This window comes from Trichomycterus rosablanca, chromosome 8 (genome assembly GCF_030014385.1).
Source record: "Trichomycterus rosablanca isolate fTriRos1 chromosome 8, fTriRos1.hap1, whole genome shotgun sequence".
Taxonomy (NCBI): domain Eukaryota; kingdom Metazoa; phylum Chordata; class Actinopteri; order Siluriformes; family Trichomycteridae; genus Trichomycterus; species Trichomycterus rosablanca.
Window position 1 is genome coordinate 6,446,446 of NC_085995.1, and position 18,260 is coordinate 6,464,705.

At 38.5% G+C, this 18,260-nt stretch overlaps 1 protein-coding gene across 2 annotated transcripts; it reads left to right on the top strand.

Annotated features, from left to right (window-relative positions):
- The first annotated feature begins 2,074 nt into the window (after positions 1-2,074).
- Positions 2,075-13,917, top strand: hmmr (hyaluronan-mediated motility receptor (RHAMM)). 2 transcript variants are annotated; one of them, XM_062999775.1, is made up of 20 exons: positions 2,075-2,120; positions 3,934-4,029; positions 4,150-4,214; positions 4,293-4,367; positions 4,806-4,994; positions 5,106-5,192; positions 5,286-5,397; positions 5,584-5,649; positions 6,631-6,704; positions 6,804-6,874; positions 6,966-7,333; positions 8,220-8,368; positions 8,740-8,954; positions 9,044-9,157; positions 9,233-9,391; positions 9,781-10,059; positions 10,876-10,948; positions 12,342-12,518; positions 12,613-12,788; positions 12,899-13,917. In XM_062999775.1, the coding sequence occupies exons 1-19, from the start codon at positions 2,075-2,077 to the stop codon at positions 12,760-12,762; spliced, it is 2,565 nt and encodes an 854-aa protein (XP_062855845.1). In that variant the 3' UTR covers positions 12,763-12,788; positions 12,899-13,917. The 2 variants fall into 2 exon arrangements, with proteins under 2 accessions (XP_062855845.1, XP_062855844.1); XM_062999774.1 differs by having other exon boundaries at positions 12,613-13,917.
- Positions 13,918-18,260: the final 4,343 nt, after the last annotated feature.

Below are 18,260 nucleotides of genomic sequence, written 5' to 3' on the forward strand. Positions count from 1 at the left end.
AGATTATGAATGAAGTCTTGAGTTTTGACATTTCCGTGTTGTGATCCTTTCGACGGTAAGCGAGAGGGTCAAATCGCGTTTGAGATTTGCTTTGCTTTTGAGATGAGATATGCGGACTCCCTCTGCTGGCTACAGAGACATTAGCAAAGCTTGCTAGCAACAATAAACAAGAGAACGTATATTGTACAATAAAGACATTAAGACATAAGACATTTGCCCACCTTGACTAAGAAACCGTGTTGTTGTCTTTCCTAGTTACATGAGCTTACCTAAAGTTTTGTTAAATTAACTCTTTAAAACAAGTTTTATAGTTTGTAACAAACATTTGTTCAAGAAGGTTTGACTGAATCAACTCAACTATCTTTATTTTATTGTCTTTTTTTTGGTTTTGCCTTTGTAACTTTAGAATTATCCTTTAACAAAAAATGCCCCTTTACCTCAAAATCTAAAATATCTCCAATTTAAAGAGTAGTTTATTTATTAGAATTTTAACATGTTTTACACACTTTGGTTACATTCATCACAGGACAGGTAATTACTGGTTACACAAGATTAATCAGTTCAAGGCTTTATTGTCAAACACAGTCATGGACAATTATGTATCTCTAATTCACCTCACTTGCACGTCTTTTGACTGTGGGAGGAAACCCACCAGACACGTGCAGAACATGCAAACTCCACTCAGAAAGGACCCGGACCGCTCCACCTGGGAATCGAACCCAGGACCTTCTTGCTGTGAAGCGACAGTGCTACCCAAAGAGCCACCATGCTGCCCACTTAAGGACTAAAGGAATAAGTGAGTGTGTCAAGGATTAAACAAGAAAGAATACGCATAGGAACCAGATGTGCCTCTTGTACCCCAATACCATGACAGATGTTGGCTTTTGTACCATTTGCTGTCTGGATGGTTCTGTTCACCTTTTCATTAGTTTCCACTTTCTTTTGGTTCTTCTGAGATACACTTATGGCCAGAGAACTCGACAACCTTTCTGCATAGAATTGATGTATGACTTTCATTTTGAGTAGTAAAGTTTCAGACAGCATATTTTGCTGCAGCAGTAGACTATGTTAAGTGACAATGGTTTTCTGAAGTCTTTCCTATCTCATGTAGCTATATTTATCAGATTAGCATGACGGTTTCTCATACAATGCCGACTCAAAAGGTCATGCACATTCAGCTGTGCTTTTTAGGGTTTTCTTATGAGATTTTTGTGGATTTGCTGAATCTTTTAACAATATTATGTATGGTAGATGGTGATAGACCTAAATTATTTGCAATCTTGTGTTGAAAAATGTGTTATTTTAAACTAATTGACAATTCTCTTCATATAATTGTCAGCAAAGATGGGTCATAGCTCACAACCGTATGCCAAAGACTTAGTGTATCCTGCTTTTATATGCAATAAGAATACCCACACCTGTTACCAATTCACCTGCTTATTGTGGAATGTTTCAAAAAAATATGTTGAAATATTATAAATTTCTTATGTAAAAATCTTATTTTGCTTCTGTTTACACTTGTTTTTAGTATTGCAGGCATCCAAGTACAGGTCTTCTTATTTTTACAAAATGTAATCAAATTGGTCAGTCAGCCAAAAAACTGACAAAAGTAAAGAAAGACATTTTTTGACACTTAAGTAAAGATTCAAAAATATGAACACATCACATTTTTGTTTTTACTGCATTTTACAAAGTGTCCCAAGTTTTTCGTAAACATAACTTATTTACATGTATGTTTTGTAACAATGTTTCGTATATAAGGTATTTAGCATGGTATGCGCGGGACTGATCCTGAAAGAAAACTCTCATCATACAGGCTTCGTGACGAACTTGAATTGTATCAGCGGTGACGTTTTTTGGGCTCCATTTCTGATTGGATGAAATGTGGATCCCTCACCTTATGAACGATTTTAATTGGTCAGCGGATTTGCTTCGCTGTGATTGGATGAAGACTGAGTTTCAAAAATCCAGCGGTTGTTGTAGGAGCTGTGTCGCTGTTGGAATTTTTAATAGATTGTTATTTTATCGATTTGATCGTTCATTTTTTAAATTAGTTTTGTTTAGATTATAAAGCATGTCGTTTTCACGAGCTGCTCTGAAACGATTTAATGAGAATGTCGGTAAGTAGGAAAATAGAAAACAGATCAGAACTGCAACGTTTCTCTGCTGCTGTACTTTCATAACTTTGCGGTTATTGATCATTTACATGAAACGTGTCTGATATTACATTGATCAGCTTTCAATACTGTTTATGTACTAATACAGTTCTGATGCTTCTGACTTTTAATCAAACAACAATGCTGAAGCTACAGTAACCTGTAGCAAACAGAAGCTAGCTGATGGTGACTGCCTGAGCAACTATTATTTAGATCCTGTTGACTCACTGAATCACGAGTTGTTCTCATTGTTGCTTGTAGGTAATAAGAACTGGAATGCTCTGAAAAGCCTAATTGCCCTTTTACAATTCTCATGTATTCAATCAGTGATTTTAGAACTAAACAGTTTTATTCAGTGTCGTCGAGTCGATTCAAATTGCTGGCAACCACATTAATAGTGATTCTTCTTCGGAAGATTCGATTCTTAAACGGCTCATTCATTGTTCATTTAAATGCATCCATACATTCATGTAAAACAGCATGTACAAACATCAGGGTGCTAATAAAGTATACATGTAAACATCTGGCATTAAATTAAAGTGCAATACTCAAGATTGAATTGTTTTACTGTTATAAATGTGGTCAAACCTACGTATATGAACACATAATTGTTGAGACAACATAAAGGGAAAATAAAGTATATTATTGGCCACTATCTGAAAACAAACAGCTTTAGACTGGCATGTTTACATTTCTCCTGCCTATCAACTTATGTACCATACATTCACCCAATAAATTCATTTCATTCATTTATTAACTGCTCACTGATAAAACATTGCAGATTTTATTGCTAAATGGCCAGCATTTTATTTGACATTGACATTTATTCAAAGCAACTTACAATTATGACAGAATACAGTGCAAGCAATTGAGGGTTAAGGGCTTTGCTCAGTGGCCCAACAGTGGCAACTTGGCGATGATAGCGCTTGAACTGGCAACCTTTTGATTACTACTCCATTACCTTAATCACTGAGCTACCACTGTCCTATTTTATAAAACTATACAATAATTGTGATTTAAACAAAACACATCTGCTGATCTGTTTTTCCTGTAACTTCAAACTAACACCTCATACATCTTTAAATATAAACACTTTCTGAGGCTACATCTTTATCACCATCATTGACAGCTGAGAATTTACTTGCCACTGTCGAACAGGTTTTTCTTTCCATTGTTTCAAACATATTTCTTATACATTGGAGCACCTTGGTATTTAAGATCAAACAAACTCAGTTGTATTCATTTGAAGGCCTGTATTAATAGCAGACAATGTCTTATTGTCTGTTCTGGTAGTAAAACTATGAGTTTCTTCCCAGTGTTGTAGATAAAAAGCACTTTTACTTTGTGTACAGCTCTGTTTTTTGTGGTATATTTAAATATACCACACTATAAGGAAGGTTGGTGTCATTTACCATAACTGCTGCATTTTTGGCCTCTATAAAAGATGGTTGGTTCACAGAGCGAAAGCGTTTGACTCTCTGTACATGATTCAGCTCTTGTGAGGATAAGCGACTGCACGCATGTCAGGCTGTCTTTGATTAGGGCAGAGTGGGTGCAGTGGCAATGGAGTTCCCAATTAGTGAATTGGACATGACTAGATTGAAAGGGGAAAAATGTAAAAACAGGATAAAGTTCATGTTATGTTCGTTATTAATCTCATATATTTCTTATTGGCAGTAGTGTTGTTATATTTCTTTTTATATTTAATAAAAGGGAAGCAATGATTCTGAATAAATTTTCTCTGACATATTCATTCTTTTCTCTTTTTACTTGCTAGGCTGTGCTCCTCCACCTGGCACATACGAGCTGAAGTCTGGAGATGTAAAAGGAGCCGCATCATTTCACAAAGCAGACCGCTTCAAAGCAGCAAAATGTAATTGAACAGCTTCTGGCTTTGTTGCCAATATGTTAATATAGAACCGACGCTCTATGTTTTGCATGAAGTTGTGCTGTGACCTGACTTTTCTATGCTCGTGTTTCTCCTTTGCTTTAGTGGCACCAGCTTCAAAAGATGTGTCAATGTCTCCGGTGCGGAGAACCATGTCTGTTGATGGCTTGGTGAGTACGCTTCCTGTGTGATGATTAAGATAATGAAATCTATAAAGTGGTTATTATAAGTATTATTCTTGCACACAGGCTGATGGTTCAAGCACAAAGAAGGACACCAGCTGTTCACAAGAGTCAAAACATCTAAAACTGCTGGAGAAAGAGGTATATATATATGTAATTTAATGTCTGACTTGACTGTTTGGGCCTAATTTGTTTTGTATTTTGCAATCTTTAAAGAAATTTAGTGTCAATGCCGTGCTTTAAATGGTCTGACATCCAAACGTCTGGTCAGTGAGGGTCTCTTTTGATTGATAAATTGGGTACAGAGGGGTGGCAAAGTTTACAGGGCTACAGTCAGTAATTAAACCCACAGATTTCATCCACTTATAAATTAATAAATGTGCATACCAGATGAGTGGATAATTATTTTTATATTTATGTATGACAAGCAGTCTTGTGTAGCCCAATAAAATTTCTTCTGTTTTAAGTTTTTAAACTTAAAAAATAATCTGCGTTATAGTGGTGTATCAAAATGCCGTATGCTTGGAAACGTATAAACACTTATACATTGAGTTATAAAAAGGTGTATTTGTTCTCCAGATCCGGTTGCTGGTTCAGCAGAGGGGAGAACAAGACCGCAAGCTTCAGGCTTTGGAAGAAGAGCTTAAGAAGTTGGAGGCTAAACTACTCACTGCTGTAAGAGAGAAAACAGGACTGGCAGCCAGCGTGGCATCTCTGGAAAGACAGCTTGCAGAACTAAAGAAAACAAATGAGTTTCTCAAGTCCAAGGTCAGGTTCTAGAAGTATATTACTTTTCAGCTTGATTGTTTAACAGTGGCAGTGCATACATTTACTTTTGTTTATTTCTTTTATGTGTTTTCATACCAATATAAAACACAGGTCTCTGCAGACACCACAAAGAATAAAATCAACTCACTTTCTATGGAACTGATTGAGGCCAGAAATAAACTAGACGCTAAAGACAAGGTACTTTTACCTTTAGGCTTCAGCAGGTCATATGCTCATGTGGTGTATAGTAAGCTGAAAGGTGAAAACTGGAAGCTGTGTTTTTTTTCTCAGGAGCTGAGTTTCCTGCAGATCAGTTCAGAGGGCAAAGTGAAAGTTTTGGAGACTGACCTTGAAGCCTCTAAAGCAACTCTCAGTGCACTCAGGGAGAGAAACAAAGATCTTGGTGAGAACTGATTACTTTTTCTCTTTAGGTGGTGCTTGGTGGTAGTAAACAAAGCAAGCCGGTTGGTTTCTGAGAATCAGCCTAGAGCACATTTAGATTGTTTAAACTAGACAAAACTCAAATAGTTTAGACAGAACTTGAATAGTTTATTGAGCATTTATGTTTACGGTTAACTTCATGTTGCAGAGGACCTTCATGAAGAGACTAAAGTGCAAAATGAGGAGTTTGAAAAAGAAATGGATAAGCTGCATGGTAGGTACTTGGTATTCATGTGTGCATGTTATAGACCTGACTCTCGCCCAAGTTGCGGATGGCATTAAAGTTAAACTGTCAATGTACTTGACCGCAGATACAGACCTTTTGTTTTCCTTGCAACCAGTGCCAACTTGAAGAAAGATTGTTAACAGAAGTGAGGAGAGGCCACAGTTAAAAAAATAATAAGAAGAATAGAATGCCCTTATTTGTCAAATATCTTAAACATAACACAGATCATGCCATAAATAACACGATCAAATGTATAAAGTGGCATAAAAACTCAATTAAGTAAATAAATACATTTGTCATATATACATATAGATTACAGGTGTACAGTACAACGAAATTCTTTCTTTGCATATCCAGCGTGTTTGGAAGCTGGGGTCAGAGCACAGGGTCAGCAATTAGACGACTGCCTTGGAGCAGACAGGGTTAAGGAACTTGCTCAAGGGCCCAACAGTGGCTGCATGGCAGAGCTGGGATTCGAACTCTTAACCTTTCCATTGATAGCCCAAAGCTCTATCCACTACGCTACCTATAAATAGCCTTTTTAATTCTTAGTTCTTGGTGTATGATACATATAAATAGCCTTGTAGGTGGAAAGTTGGATATTATCCACATTAAAGATGGTACCAGTTATTGTAACTGTATTTGGAATTATCTGATACCAAGAGTAAAGTGTCCTAAATGCAAGCCAGTTAACAAAATTGCATAACTAAGAGCATGACTGGTTTCTAAAGTCTGTCCCGTCTTAACTGGCTTTCAGAATATTCTGACTGAAGGATCTAAGCAGCTATGGATTAAAATGGCCAGTCTCACATTTTCTCACAATCTGTAGCTAGTACTACAGGAAACTCCACAACTAGTATCTGCCCTAATAGGCTTATTGGTTCTCGATTGTTGATTATTTAATATAAATGATTAAAAAAAGTGTAGTCTGTTTAACAAAAACCTTAATCTTTTTTCACCATCTTGCAGCTGTTATACGGGAGCTGAGAGAGGAGATCAAAGCTCTGCAGAGTTACCTTGATTCTGCTAATGAAGAGATTCAGGTATTGTTGTGGTATATTAATGCTAGTAAAAAAGATTCACTTTTTAACAAAGTATTTACAGTTTCTCTGATAATTAATAAAAGGTCTTTCTTCCATTAGGAATTAAAGTGTAAGGTGCGGGACAAATCTGCAATGGAGCGTCGTGTCAGTGATTCACAGGAAAAACTTGGGTATGAATATTTCATTTCTTTGTGGGTGTCTAATGGTCAATTTCTGACATCCTTCATCAACATCCCTATTTTTTCTGCTGCCCTTCATCAGTGAGGTGGAGCAAACGTTGGAGCAGCGAACAGTGGATCTACACGCCTCTCAGAATTCTTTAAAAGAGAAAGAGCAGGAGCTGCAGAGATGCCAGCAGGAGTTGCAGGAGCACCACACCACCCTCGAGGAGCGGCAGAGGGAACTGGAGGAGTGCAAGCATGATGCAGAGACCTTTCGGACTGCTCTGAAAGAGCTGGAGGACAAGCTGGAGAAAAATGAGCAGGAGCTCAAGGACTCCCAGAGCACAGTAAAGCAACAGGAGCAGGAACTAGCTCGAGTCAGGGAGGTGCTGAGAAGAACGGAAGAGGAGCTAGACCAGAGAGTGGCTCACATGAACGAACGCTGTCTGAACATGGAGGACGAAAGAGGTGAGCTGGTTTTTAAGCATGACTAATGCTTGTACAACTTAGGCTGGGTGGTATGGCTGTCCACTTTAAAGCAGGAAAGCTAGCAGGAGTCTTTCTCCTTTTTTTTTGTTGCATAATTACAGTTATAATTCAGTAAATTTCTGGGTCCGGTTCAACTGGGCGCAAGGCAGGAATACCCTGGACAAGGTGCCAATTTATCTTTTACACATAGCCAGTCATGTCTGTGTAGATGCCCAGCTGGCCAAGAGCACTGCTGTACCACCCTCGTGTCCAGTTCTCTAAACTGTTTTACTAATGAAACTCAACTTGATAAACAGTTATGTTTAATTTTGTATAAACCATTAAATTCAAGCAGTTACATTAAAGTTTCTACAGGAGGCCTTGGTCCGAAGAAATTTTATCAGTATATCAGTTTTGGAAAAAATAGCATTGTAAATCTCTAAGACTTCACTGAACCACAGTGAGAGTCATTTATAATTAAATTACGATGTGGAAATGTGCTGAATCTACCAAAAAGTGGCTGATCTGCTAAAACATTTCCAGGGGAGAGCAGATCAGCATATGCAAACCAAAAGCTAAGTACAAAATCCCAAAAATAGATGAACTCATACATCAAGTACAAGTGTTAAACCAAGTGGAACACGTCAGACCAACAAGACAACGAGGTAAACCTCATCACTGGGGGTTTAGTCATAACAGCAAAGATCATTAACCTTTATCCATCCAGAACAAATATTACACCCACCCACAGAAATCCCTGGAAATATTTAACAACACAAAGGCAGAAACACTTTTAAAGCTGAAGTTCCACATATGTGTAACAGACATTAAAGAACTAAACACTAACCCCATCATCCTGCCCGTGTGTGTGTGTGTGTGTGAGCAGCCAGGACCCAAGAGGAAGGACTAAGAAGAGTACAGGAGCTGTTGGCTGATGTTGCTTCATTAGAAGAAAGCAAAAAGTTTGAGAAAGAAACACATGACCAGCTGAAGCAGCAACACACTGCCGTTGTTGAACAGCTGGAGGGAGAGAAGGTAACATATCATTACTCTTATTTGAGTATGGAAAAGATGGGAAACCTCTAACTATGTATAGGTTTATTGTTTGTGGAGTGGTCCAGGTCCTTTCTGTGTGGAGTTTGCATGTTCTCCCTGTGTCTACGTGGGTCTGGTTTTCTCCCACGATCCAAAGACACACAAGTGATGTGAATTGGAGAGTGTATAATACATGACATTAAAATCCTAATAAATAAATAACAGTTTTGGATAATGCTGTAAGAGTGTGCTACTGGCCAGTGTAAAGAAGTGGCGTTTGTGCTAGCCACTGCTGACAGGTTGCCAGAATTAAAGAAAATTTAAGTGTATATGCAAATAATATTTCTTCTAATCTATGTTGTCCCTCACAGGCTCGCAATGACTCCCTGTCCACCACAATGGCATCTATGCATGAGGAGATGGACAAAGAAAAGAAACAGTTGGAGGATGAGCTGGAGGAGGTGCTAGAAGAGTTGGCTCTACTTGAAAAGCAGGACCAGCAGCGTCTGGAGTTTGTACAAAAGATGACTGAAGAGAAGCTCAACCTGGAGAAAGAACTGAGCGGTGCTCGTGCAGAACTAGAAAGGTAAGAGAGTCTTTAACCGGTGTGGTGAGAAGGAAAGCATATTTCTATTGCATCATGATCACTGGGTAATGTTGGTCCTGGCTTTACAGGACGCAAGCCGTAACGAAGACTGTGGATGAGAGTCAGGAGGCTCTGAAGAAATTACAGGATGAGCACAGCGTCTCGCTGGGGAAGATAGGCGACTTGTCCACCGAGCTAGAGACGTAAGTTCTAAGCTCTAGCTCCTGAAGTGCTGGCTTGAATTGGATCAGGCTGTTAATCCTTTACCTCTTTCCCAGTGTAAAACAGACTTTGAGTGCTCAGAGAGAACAAAGTGAGGCTCATGCACATAAGCTGGAGGAGGAACTGAACAGAGTGGGTCAGCAGCTGCAGGAGGAACAACAGAAAATCTCTCAACATCAGCACGCTCAGGAGAAGGAGCGGGAGGAGTATGCTAGGTCAGATTGGTTTTGTTTATAGACACATCAAATAAGTGTTATCTATAACATCTTATTTAACTTGTATATCTCAAGCATGTGTGTTAAATAAAAAGAATTTGCTATAAATATAAAAGGCATGCCTTGAATTAATAATGTGGTTAACCAATTAAAAGAGGGTAATAGACTAGTGACATCACATCATAACTATGGATGCACATAGATGCTAACAACCAAAAAAGAGGCTGTTTGATGTCTGTGTTCCTCTGTTCAGCCCAGCCAGTAGAATAATCAAATTCGTACACCTTTCCTAAACATTACTCTCAAATACATACATAAAAACAGGCTGAGTTACGGATTTAACATGCAGATTGTTTGTTGAAAGGATATTTAAAACCGTTTGTGTGCAGGATGTTGCTGGAGGTCCAGACCAAGCTGGCACGGAGTGAGCAGGAGGTACAGCATGTCACTAAAAGCATGAAGCAAGAGCAGGAAGAGAAACACCAGGCCTTGTCTCAGCTGGAGCAGATACGACAGTGCAGAAGGGAGTCGACAGAGGCCAAAGAGCAGAAGGCATGGCTCCTTCAGACGCAGATGGAGACGCTACAGAAGGAACGTGACCAGCTTCACCAGCAGATGGAGCAGGAGCGACTAAGTTTCAGCAAACAACTTGCAGAAGCACAAGAAAGGTGTGTAATGCAGTTCTGCATATAATGCAGTATCAAAAAAATGCAAGTAGGCCCTCAATTCTAGCGGTTATTAGGTGATATTTATAACTATTAGTAATTTTAACTGATATTGATTTCTTTCTGCTGCTACTATTGTTGATTAATGAACAAAAGTAAAACTGCTTCTTTAACAGAATTACAAATGCTTACGCTGACCGGTCTAGATGGCTTGTGCTATTCGTTCATCTTTAGTCAGGTGTTGCAGTGAGTCCGGAGCTTACTAAAACATTGTTCATAAGGCCGTAATACATACTTGACAGGGTGTCAATCAGTGGGAGCAAGTTACACCCATTCAACCATCCGCTCACACCAGAGTGTGGTTTAAAGCAGCCAGTCCACATTATGTATGGTAAACATGTAAGAATCACTAGACACTGACCGGTTGAGTCATAGAGATTGCACCCACACTCCCTTCTGCACCACTGTTCTGCCCTGTAGCTCACCAACATACACACACACACACACCCTGTCATTATGCTATGCACTATAAGTGTGACTGATCCAGACACAAAAATTATTACAGTGTTTAAAGCAAATTTACGATCGCCCAACAAATACATTTGAACATCCAGTCAGTAAGCAAAATAGCAGCTTACCCTTGTGATGCAAGACTATCAAAGCAGTAGAGGGTTGAGGGTACACTAGTGGAATAAGTGACCATCTAATTACTAGTCCAGTACCTTAACCACTGAGCCACCACCATTTCCCTAAATATTCTTTAGATTTTTATAGCATGATTTTCATGAAAATCCTTTATTCATTCATTTCCCTCCACAGCACATCGAATGAGGAGACTGAGCACTGGAAAAACCTGTATGAAGAACTCTATTCTAAAGTTAAACCATTCCAGGTGAGCATATGCTGAATTACTTTTATTACTGTACTTTAAGGGTGTGTTCGAAAACCTAGGGAGCTGCCTTGCTGTCTCACTGTCTACATAGGCAGCTGACTTAGTAGAGAGGATTCTAATAAGTCAGTGACTTATAAGTCAGGTTATTCGAACGCACTACTTAGACGGCGATTCCATCGGGTTTAGCATTTCGCGTTTAGCATTTAGCATCTCGCCATTAAAACCAATAAACTGAGGTAGCACAGCACGCTAACGTCAATATAACATCTCCCTTCATGTACCGATAACGGTTAAATTTCCTGACAAGCCTGAACTTGCAAATAAAAACACACGGTACAAGTTTATACAAGTTAAAAATCTGTATTTTATTTACGTTTGAAAATAACTCCATTCGTTTCTCCGCCCCATCAGCCATGAATGCTGGGATTGTCTTGATCACTAAGGCAGCGTCGGATGCTCACTCGTTCTTGAGCCAAAATAACATTGAAACAATAAGATGCCTCAGAAGTGAGGATTTTAAGGCATCTAAGATTTCGAACAGCCTCCTTCTCAGGAGCGCGCACAGGATGACGTAAAATGCTGCCTATGTAGAGAGCACACTAGCTTTTCGAACACACCCTAAGTCTCACTCCTCTGGTAGGCGGCACGGAGGCTCGGTGGGTAGCACTGTCATCTCACACCAAGAAGGTCCTGGGTTCGATCCCTAGGTGGAGCGATCCGGGTCCTTACTGCGTGGGTTTCCTTCGGGAGCTTCGGTTTCCTCCCACAGTCCAAAAACATGCAAGTGAGATTAACTGGAGATACAAAATTGTCCATGACTGTGTTTGATGTTAAAGACTTGAACTGATGAATCTTGTAACCAGTATATTACCTGTCCTGTCATGAATGTAACCAAAGTGTGTATGTGACAATAAAATCCTATTAAATAAATAAACACCCCTCTGGTAACTCATAACTACCTGCTAAAGGGAGATCAGGCCCTCACCTACCCCCTCTGTGGAGCAAGAATCTCTGTTAAATGCATTCTGTACTCATGCCAAAAGATGAATAACAAAAAAAAAAAAACTGCTTAAAGTCTTAGACATAAAAACGCCATATAAGAGATCTATAATAAAAATCTGTAAAACTCTACACCCTCACAGTTACTCAAACACCCTAAGCCATATAAAGTCTTTTAATACATTTCTGTAAAGAAACATATCGACCACCACTTTGACTTTTTAAAGATGGAACCCTTTATTCAGCCTTGATAACAGCCATAGCAACTGATATGATGTTAGGAATCGAACAAACGAGCTCCTCTGATACTACATTTAGGAAGATCGTGAACAGTCTTGATATTTTTAGCACCCTATCTGCCTCACATCTTTTTTTTCTTTTTTTGGGTTCCTAGGAGCAGTTGGACGGCTTTGCAGCAGAGAGGCACGCACTGCTCTCTGAGAAGGGGGCCACACAGGCTCAGCTGAGTAAGCTGGCAGATGCTTATGCTAATCTACTGGGCCATCAGAACCAAAAGCAGAAGATCAAGCACATGATCAAGCTTAAGGAGGAAAACCTGGAGCTCAAACAGGTCAGAACTGCATTCACTGTACACTAAGTGATCATGTTAGCTGAGGTTTCTGGCTACTTTAGGCACTCTTGATGACTTCTTGTTTGTTTTACAGGAAGTGGCTAAGCTCCAGGTTCAGGTGGCGAAGCAAAAGAAGGAGCTGGAGCACGTGAAATCCAGCAGTGCTTCTCGCAGGTTTGATCCCAGCAAAGCTTTTAAACATGAGCATAAAGAGAACCAGGAGCCGGTTCTGAATATCAGATAGGATGATGGAAGAGGGTGTAGAAATGGGTAATACAGTTAATTACATTCTAAGCTGCTTATTTAATAGCGAATTATCAGTTTATTAATGTTGTGCTAATAAATATATACTGTCTTACATGTACCGTCTGTTCGGAAAGTATTGTGGTGCAGGAAACTGTGACAGTCCAGGCTTCTCAGCTGGGGAATCATTTAGAGGATACATTAATGACTTTCAGTTTATTTTAGCTCCTGATTCTAGCTCCTTTTAGTTCCTGCTGAGTCACTGTGCTTTATTTATATTGTCTTGTTCTTGTTTCTTTATCTGTGCCACCAGTGCTATACAAGTGAATATGTCCAACTTCTTTTTTTAGGTTTTAAGCAGTTAGTTGTTAATGTCTGAATAGCCAAGTTACTGTAAGATTCTAAAATGCACTATATGGCTAGAAGTATGTGGACACCCCTCTTAATTATTGAGTTCAGGTGTTTCAGCAACAATCCTTAATAACTGGTGTATACAAATTATGGACAGACAATTTATATTGTGCTGGCAAAAGTTTGAGGAAGGCCCTTTCCTGCTTCAGTTTGACTAGTTAATAAAGACATGGTTTAATGAGTAGTGTGAAGGAAATTCGGTGGCTTGCATAAAAACCCTGATCTCAACGCTACTGAACACCCCAGGAAGAAATTAGAACATCAATTGAGGGCCAAATCTTTTCCTCCAGCATTAATGCCTAACCTCGTGCACAAATTCCTACAGACACATTTCAAAATGTTGTGGAAAGCCTTCACTGAACATGTGGAAAGGCTGTGGCTGTGAGCTTTGCAAAGTTTTCCCTCATGGCTGTGTCCACATATTTTTGGCCATGTAATGTATATATGTGGCCATATACTTTACCTGCTGTATTAACTTGGGTTATCCACATGTGTGCATTTCCATCACACAAAATTGATCCAATTTGTACTCATTAATTAACTTAAGACTTCAAATTCCACCCTAATCCAGTTAAGACAATTTAATAAAGAAATCCAATTACTCAACCTAGTACAGTAAAAATTTATTACCTGTTTTCTCTTTTTCCTGGCAGAGGATCTTTTTTTTTAATCCTTTTTGACTGTTTTAAAGAGAATACTTGTTTTGCTATGTAGAACACTTATTCAATAAATATGTAGAATTTTCTTTGGGATGTAATCATTTTCTTTCTTACAAAAAGTAAATGTCTTTTATACTTACCTTTACATTCACATCAAGCTAAACAAAATGAAACGACAGAATAGTTTACAATGGCAGTAGATCTAGAAGATTGTTTTGGCACAATAAAAATGACTGACTGTTTCCTGTCTATAAAAATTCTATCATAAATCTTTTAAATGCTTTTTTAAACACTGACTCTTTGTCCTGGGGCCTGCAGAGGGAGCAAGAGGGCTTTATTGAAAACTAATCAACTATAAATCACATATGAATGGATTTAGTTGGCAAATTGGGCTTGTTTGAAAATGCATCCACGGGTGAAAATGTAAAGGTCGCTTTAAATTTTCCACGTTGCCAAAAAGCTTTCATAGCAAACAGTACAAAATGAAAATGTTTATCTACTTAGCACTTACTGAGGAAAAGTGCACACATGTTTAGGAAAAAAAAGCTCTAAGATTGTAAATGGTTCTGAATCAAACTTGAATCATAAGGAAGCTGCACAGCAAGGCAGTGAAACAGTTTGGAAATAAATTCCTGAACATACACGACAGAAGATAAGGAGAAGACAACAGGAAAAAAGCAAATGGTTAACACTGCATGTATACATGAGCTCAAGTGACAATAGAAAACAGTTCAAAAGTTCAAAATAGTCCCTCATTTAACCTGAAATTCTAATCAGAAATCATAAATGAATGTAAATACAAAATTGGTAGAAAAGAGTACGGAGAGGAAGGAACAGAAAAGAATAGGTTAAGTCAAATTTAGTCCTTGTAATTGTTGTGTTACTATTAAACGTTCTTGTCTGGGGTCTGAAATTATTATAAAATACATTATAATGATAATATGATAAAATAATTATGTATAATAATTAATAATACCATTGTAAACACAGTGCTTTACAAAAAATTAGTGTAAAAGTAAAAAGAAAGTATAATTCAAAGAAGGTTTGATCGTACACTGATCGTTCTTTTGCCATTTTTCAAACAACTCCAACACCTTGGATTTTGGGATAGTTTCAGATTCTTAAGGTTGGGGTTTAGACAGATTTTGGGCTGAATATTGCTGGTCTTGGCAACCCCTATTTAGATCAGATAATTTGTTGTCTCTATTCCTAAACCACCTCATCCAGTTCCTGCTAGCTTATTAACTTTTTGATTATCTAAATCGGTCCAGGGCTGAAATTCTGATTGGTGCTGGATCTTTATGACTCATTTTGCAACACCTTGGAGTCTGTCATGTTTAAATTACATTGTTTTTCCTGGTACACCAGTCAGAGTGGATGCAACAACAACATGGCTCCTGAGACCCTGGGTTCAATCCTCCACTCTGGTCACTGTCTCCACCTGTCCATTTAGATTTTTCTCCCCAAACATGCAGAAGGTTTATTGGCAGCAGTGAATTACTTTGTGACTGTTCCAGCCTTGTACCCAGAGTTTTCAGCTGGTGCCTGATTTACTGTGCCAGTAAAAATAAGTAAATAGACATTTTTTTTAATTTGTATATCCCAGCTTAAATGAAGGACGAATCAACAAACTTCATGCACACTTTGAGCAGTTCTACAGATGTGGTGTGGAAGTATAATATTTTTTTGACCTGTACAGTGGGCACCATGCTTTGGCCATTTAAGTATCATGTTCTGTTTACCTTATCAATTTTATTATTGAATACTCAAAGAGGATATAGTTAGGGTGCCCCTAAATTAAATGATAGAATAAATGGAAGCTACAATACACAGCACAGCCTATCTTAATAACTGTTGAAGGTAAACCTAGAACATCCAGCACCGGTCTCAAAGATGAAAATTCTCATCCGTGTTTTCTGCGTCCACAGAATTGGTCGGGAGTTTTCCAAACTTAGTTACCCGAGTCATGTTTTCAGCTGCTTTACACTTCCACATCTTGGACGTTTTGACTAAGCGATTGCTAACAGAATTGCCATAGGATTGCTAGGATCGCCTAATAGTGCAAATAAACCAGTAAACATAAGACACTTGACTGGTACGTGAATGGAAAATAAATTTTTCCTTTCACGGTTCGTGATGCGATTTTCATCACCGTGAATTAGGTACCTACTGTATATAGTACAGTAAAATACAAACTAGGAGTGAAGTTGGGATTTGGTTTGCACAAGCATGCCCAAGACAATTCATCAGCAGTGTCATATAAAGCCATATTAGTATGGTTAAAAAAAAATAATAATAAGCCAACTAATCAGTAATAATTTATTTCCAGCTATTTTTGTCATATTTGTTGCTTAGTTGTGGCTTCTAGCATAACAGGGAGTCCAGGGATCCACAATTTATTATACACAACATAACACACATTTCCTTTTTTAGAAATAGATGCCCATCCACTAACTTCAAAACTCAAGGTTGCACAGTTGACATTGGCATTTCACCACATTCTCTGCAGGGCTCGTTCTGACCCGTCACTGTCCTAGTTTCTGTCTCTGACACCGATGTCACCTTGACTTGACAGGCAAGTGGAAAATTTTGCTTAAGGAAAGTCATCTTTTCTGGGCCAGGTGCTTTGGAGGCTTCCTGTCTTATTAATTTATATTTTTGTCTGTCTGTGTGGGTCAGTAAGCATCTGGATCCTAACATGATTTAGTCAGTGTCCAGTTCTTCCCTGTCCTAACTATGACAGATAGTAATACACCACTGACTTTTGACATGACCTCTCCTTTAGCCTGCCCTGTACGCAACAAAAGCATGATGATTTTTAGAGTCTCTGTTACTGGGATGTATTTTGCTGAATACTTATGAGAGAAGCTCATGAAAAATACCTTGTTATGACTTGTTTTTAAATGACTTGGTAAATTGAGTCTTTTTTTTTCTAGCTACACATTGTCCTCCAGGCACAGGAATGTGATGAATGCTATTGCAGTGATGGACTAGAGTGAGCCAATTGCTTGACAGTTAAGAAAATGACCGTATTTCCTAGATATGACAAATCTCAATAGAGAAGATGAAGCATGCAATGCTCTTTTTTTTTTTTTTTTTTTTTTTTTTTTTTTTTTTTTTTTTTTTTTTTTTTTTTTTTTTTTTTTTTTTTTTTTTTTTTTTTTTTTTTTTTTGCAAGGAAAATGGGATTTAAAAAAGTATGTAATTGCTCTCTTAGTCCCAAAACCGACAAGGTAGAAATAGAATATAAATCTTTTGGAATTGATTTGTTGTCTCAATTTATTCCTGCCATGTGATCTTCTATTGGATTGATGTTGTGAATGTATTTCAAATGATTTACATTTCCTTTTATATCTTTGTGGCTTATAGGACTGTTGAGTAGCCACTCCCTAGCCTAGTCCTTGAGACCGCTTATATAAAACTATATATTAAGTATACACCGATCAGCCATAACATTAAAACCACCTCCTTGTTTCTACACTCACTGTCCATTTTATCAGCTCCACTTACCATATAGAAGCACTTTGTAGTTCTACAATTACTGACCATTACAATTACTGTAGTCCATCAGTTTCTCTGCATGCTGTTAGCCCCCTTTCACCCTGTTCCTTAATGGTCAGGACCCCCACAGGTCCACCACAGAGCAGGTATTATTTAGGTGGTGGATCATTCTCAGCACTGCAGTGACAATGACATGGTGGTGGTGTGTTAGTGTGTGTTGTTCTGTTATGAGTGGATAAGACACAGCAATGCTGATAGAGTTGTTAAACGCCTCACTGTCACTGCTGGACTGAGATGACCAACTCAAACAGCAGCAATAGATGAGTGATCGTCTCTGACTTTACATCTACAAGGTGGACCAACTAGGTAGGAGTGTCTAATAGAGTGGACAGTGAGTGGACACGGTATTTAAAAACTCCAGCAGTGCTGCTGTGTCTGATCCACTTATACCAGCACAATAAACACTAACACACCACCACCACATCATTGTCACTGCAGTGCTGAGAATGATCCACCACTTAAATAATACCTGCTCTGTAGGGGTTCTGACCATTGAAGAACAGGGTGAAAGCAGGCTAAAAAAGTATGTAGAGAAACAGATGGACTACAGTCAGTAATTGTAGAACTACAAAGTACCTGGATAAGCTCTGGACCCACCATAACCCTGCCCAAAACAAATCAAGTATTGAAAAAATGAATAAAATAATTATTGATTTCTGAAGTGTTAGTGTTGGAGAAAACTGGAGGACAATACAGAACACAGTTACAGACAATAGACAAAAGCGAGAATCAAACCCAGGTCCTTAGAACCCATGTTGCTGTGCACCAACTTTATCAGTAACATCGCTGTGAAGCCAATCTGAATTAGACTTCCCTGAACAGAGTGCCAGTCCAGTAAAGGGCAACACACATTAAACCATTAACCATT